The following is a 4,026-nucleotide window of genomic DNA, read 5'->3' on the forward strand; positions in this document are numbered from 1 at the left end:
GATTTTCGCGGAGAGGAGAATTACTTGTAGGCTCGCCCTACAGAGGACTTCAGGAATTACATGTAGGCTAACCTAGGCCTATTGAAGACTGCAGGAATTGATTAAACTGAATTGGAAAGCACCTTGCGTCACTGCAGCACAGATGAGGAATCAGATAGTAGATAGGCTAGTAGATTTTAAATTTTTCGTGTGCTTTACATTTGGTTGAACGCACACCTCTCGTTAACGTGTTTTTGAATTGCTAGGTGTTTGGATCTATCATCATGTATACACAATATGTACATGATGTGTACTCTATAGTATGTCTTCTTATAATATAAACGACCGTTTTTGAACCACTGTACGTGCAAGCTCACACGGTTTTTGTGTGGGTTTTCCCCGAGATATCCTTGTTTTAGTCCTGGTACTTTGATGTACGCATTCAGTTTTAGTTTTACACTTTCGTCCGCTTTCGAAATATGCGCAGGGAGTTGAACGCTTGGTACACATTGTTCATTTGATTTAGGTATTTTGTCATGACATCAGTGGACCGGTCCTTAAATAAATCCAGATTTCTTCCGGTTCTTGGACACAGCTTATTTTATTGATTTTGCATCGTTATTTGTTAGCTACGTCTATATAGCTGCCCAAACCTCTATGCATACATTCCAGACCCTACAAAATTTAGACGCTCTGAACTCTGAAAATGTTTTTTAGCCTTCAAAATAACCCAATCCTTCGAACCCAACTAGTGTAACCTAAAATAATGAATTCTCCCTTAGTCACGTGAGTACACGCGGAATCGAGGCACATGCGTAGTCGTCGCCATTGTTGGACCGAGAGAAGGGAAAGTTTCATTTATGTGAATGTTTTCTGTTATTTCCAAACTTTGTGCTGTGCCCACAAATTTCTGATCTGTGTGGATTACAATTTCAATATTTCGTATCCATAGACAGTGAACGAACACTTTTGTGGTTTCGAAAGGATTATAAATTCAGTGGGATGTCTGCAAATGTTGATCAGGTAAAGTAAGGAACACGTCGTTCCTGTCTCAGTTCCGCATTGTGGCACTCTGTCTCTGTCTCAGAATGTCGGTCACCATACAATTATTCCTTTGTGAATCAACAGATATATTTTCTTTATTGACAGTATGTTACATGTATGCGTCACCTTTAAACGTCTCAGAAATTTACTTTTTTTTTTTACCCAAACAGCGTGCTCAGAAGAAACTAATCACTCCATAACATTCATTTCTCAGTTGATTACCCCATTTTCTTTCTCTTTTCATGTTACGTCCGGATCAGAGGTCAAAGGGACAGCCTAATCAAGGTAAACATTGTTGTTATTGACTTTTCCATGTGTATACTTTGATGTGTGTGAAACTTACTGAAGGAGAAATGGCTTGTTATGTTATTGTTTACTTCAGCACCTCTGGCCTCTTTCTATGCACTTTCCTGCAGCCTACTACTATCGATTACTAGATCTAGATCTAGATCTAGAATCTAGATCTAGATATAGATCTAGAGCTAGGCCTCTACATCAGTCACTCTTTCTAATCAGACTAATCTTCGCTCCTTGGCCTTGGTCTGTTGATCTACTCATCACTGTTGTGTATAGAGGCCTACTGAACTGTAGGAAGATCTACTCATCAACTTCCTTCAGCCCTCGCCTGTACTGTCAGCAGTCGGTTTGTTGATCGAACTCCTACAAGAAATACAATCAACTTTAGACTTTAGATATTAATCGATCTGTAGGCCTAGATCTAGAATAGATCTAGAATCTAGATCTAGATCTAGGGCGATTTAGTAGTTTCGTTCGTTAAAGTCAAGAGTAGGGGGGTTTCAGGGGGGCACCTAAAAAAGCATGGAGGTGGGGGGGGGGGGTCAGGGGGGCATGCCCCCCTGAATTTTATCCTAATTTGATGTTTTGCAGTTACTAAGTTAGGTTGCATCCCTGCGCTTTGTGTAGCCTAATTCAAATAGTATTTGGTCTTCAAGACTTCTGGATGTAAACAAATGTATCATGGACTTTAACGAACGGAACTACAAGATCACCAGATCTAGATCTAGATTCCTAGAGAGACTAGATTCTAGATTCTAGATCAGAGTTACTGTTTACCGCAGTTTTGTTTGTCCCATTCACATGAATGCTCAATATAAAAGTTGGACACATGAAGCTGCAGCGAGCTCTGTAATTGGCCCAATTATAGATGACATGAAATTTCTGCCATCTATTTTTGTCATCTTCTCGTCTTCTGGGGCTTCCCTCGCCATTTGACTAGATTCTAGATCTCATCGTGGTGGGCCCAGCTTAGGCTTAGTGCTCGATGGGCCACGTCACTAGGTTTCTTCGCCGACTGCTTGGGCTGTGTGCACAGGCTTTTGTGTGTGTGCACACGCTTTGTGTGTGTACAACTTTGGAAGAGAAGGTAAATTTATGGAACGAGAATTCCTGAGATGAAAGATGACATAAGTTATAATTTAAAAAAACAACAACAAACACGGGGACATCTAGAATCTAGATTAGTCAACAGTTACTGACGATGGAAACCCCGGAAGACGACAAAAATAGATGGCGGAAATACGTCATCTGGATCTAGATCTATATATTTGATCCAATCACAGAGGTGTGCTAGGTGCTCGCTGCAGCTTCATGTGTCGTGTTGGCCACCGTTTGTTAGTTTAGTTAGTAGGCCTCTATAGTTGGCTTGGCCGGACTTAACTTTGGTGCACCCACTGCGTTTACACAACTACACAGACTACAGAGCTCAGATTTCCTTCTTCAAGTTCAAGGTCTTGAATTGTTGATGAACTAACTAGATGTCGCCTAGACCCTACATCGACAATACACATGAGAGGAGCCTAGTCTTTGCTTTAGTTTTGTTTTGACATTCTTTGGCCCAAGAGTGCTGGATATTGATACTGACATGAATACTTGGTATCGTTGTTTTATCGGAAAGAGGGAGAGATGTGCTGCTATTCTTCAATACAAAATGAGCAGTTGAGTAATATTTCACTTGCTTTTAATGAGGGGTGTTTCAAGGGGGCTTACCCCCCTGACCTGATAAAAATGTTGTCAAGTTTGATGTTTTTCAATTAGTTTTGCTCTCGCCGCACATCAAACATCGGCACGTGTGTCGAAAAGTAATCGTTTAGAACCAGTAGAAGAGTCTAATCATCGATGGAGCCAAAACCATAGCTGCCACTTTCCCGCTAAATAGCGGAAACTCCGCTGCATCTAGCGTTTCCCTCAACTTTCCTCCTTCCTCCGCTGGACCGCTCTTGGTCGCAAATTTCATACTTTTTTTTTTCCACGCGGAAAACACCGAACCGGGGGAGAGACGAAAACGCGATTCGCGCATGTCCGCCGTAGCTTTCTACTTCCGTTCTTCTAGGCCCAGCGCTAGTTTCACATTGTTTATTGTTGTGGAGCAACACAGTGTCCATCGGGCATCGGGACGTTAGCGCGCCGAGTTGTCATTGAAATTGGCGGAAATTCGAGAGAAATTGATTCAGAATGCAAAAATAAAAGGAGCTGGAATGAGAAAGAAGCAGCCAGTGTGCGACTTGAAAAGTTCATTAGAAAATTGAACTAGATCTAGATCTAGCCGTTTTTTGCGAAAGAAATCGCGGCACTCCTGTGCCTGTGCAATTGCGGTCCCGTTTGTTTACATGACGGCTATTGTGGCTGCTGCGGAAGTGAATCTAGATCTAGAAAATCTATCTCTAGATTCTAGATAATCTAGATCTACACATGTTTAGATATATGATATCTAGATTAGATAACCTAGGCTATAATTTTAATTCAGTTTATCTCTAAATAAGAAACACACTGCAGGGGCACTAAGTGCAAACGGGATCGCAATTGTACAGGAGTGCCTGCATCCTTGATCCGATACTGCTCTACGTCTATGTACACGTTTAAAGTGAAAGAAATCTTTTTATGAGACACCAGCTGGCAAAAAACACTAGATTTTTAGTCACCAAGTCCAAACTGTGTCAAATTGACTCGAATGCTTGTTAGTCAACTTACTGCCTTTATGGGTTT

At 41.4% G+C, this 4,026-nt stretch overlaps 1 protein-coding gene across 1 annotated transcript in view; it reads left to right on the forward strand.

Moving 5' to 3' along the window:
• The first annotated feature begins 763 nt into the window (after positions 1-763).
• The window catches only part of LOC101861559 (YTH domain-containing family protein 1), an 18,076-nt gene continuing 14,813 nt past the window's right edge, over positions 764-4,026 (forward strand). The window contains exons 1-2 of the mRNA XM_005091367.3: positions 764-1,002; positions 1,284-1,308. Of these exons, the coding sequence (XP_005091424.1) occupies positions 982-1,002; positions 1,284-1,308 (46 nt within the window). The 5' untranslated portion in view covers positions 764-981. The remainder of the gene's footprint in view (positions 1,003-1,283; positions 1,309-4,026) is intronic.

The sequence above is a fragment of the Aplysia californica genome, unplaced genomic scaffold (assembly GCF_000002075.1).
Source record: "Aplysia californica isolate F4 #8 unplaced genomic scaffold, AplCal3.0 scaffold00029, whole genome shotgun sequence".
Classification (NCBI taxonomy): Eukaryota; Metazoa; Mollusca; class Gastropoda; order Aplysiida; family Aplysiidae; genus Aplysia; species Aplysia californica.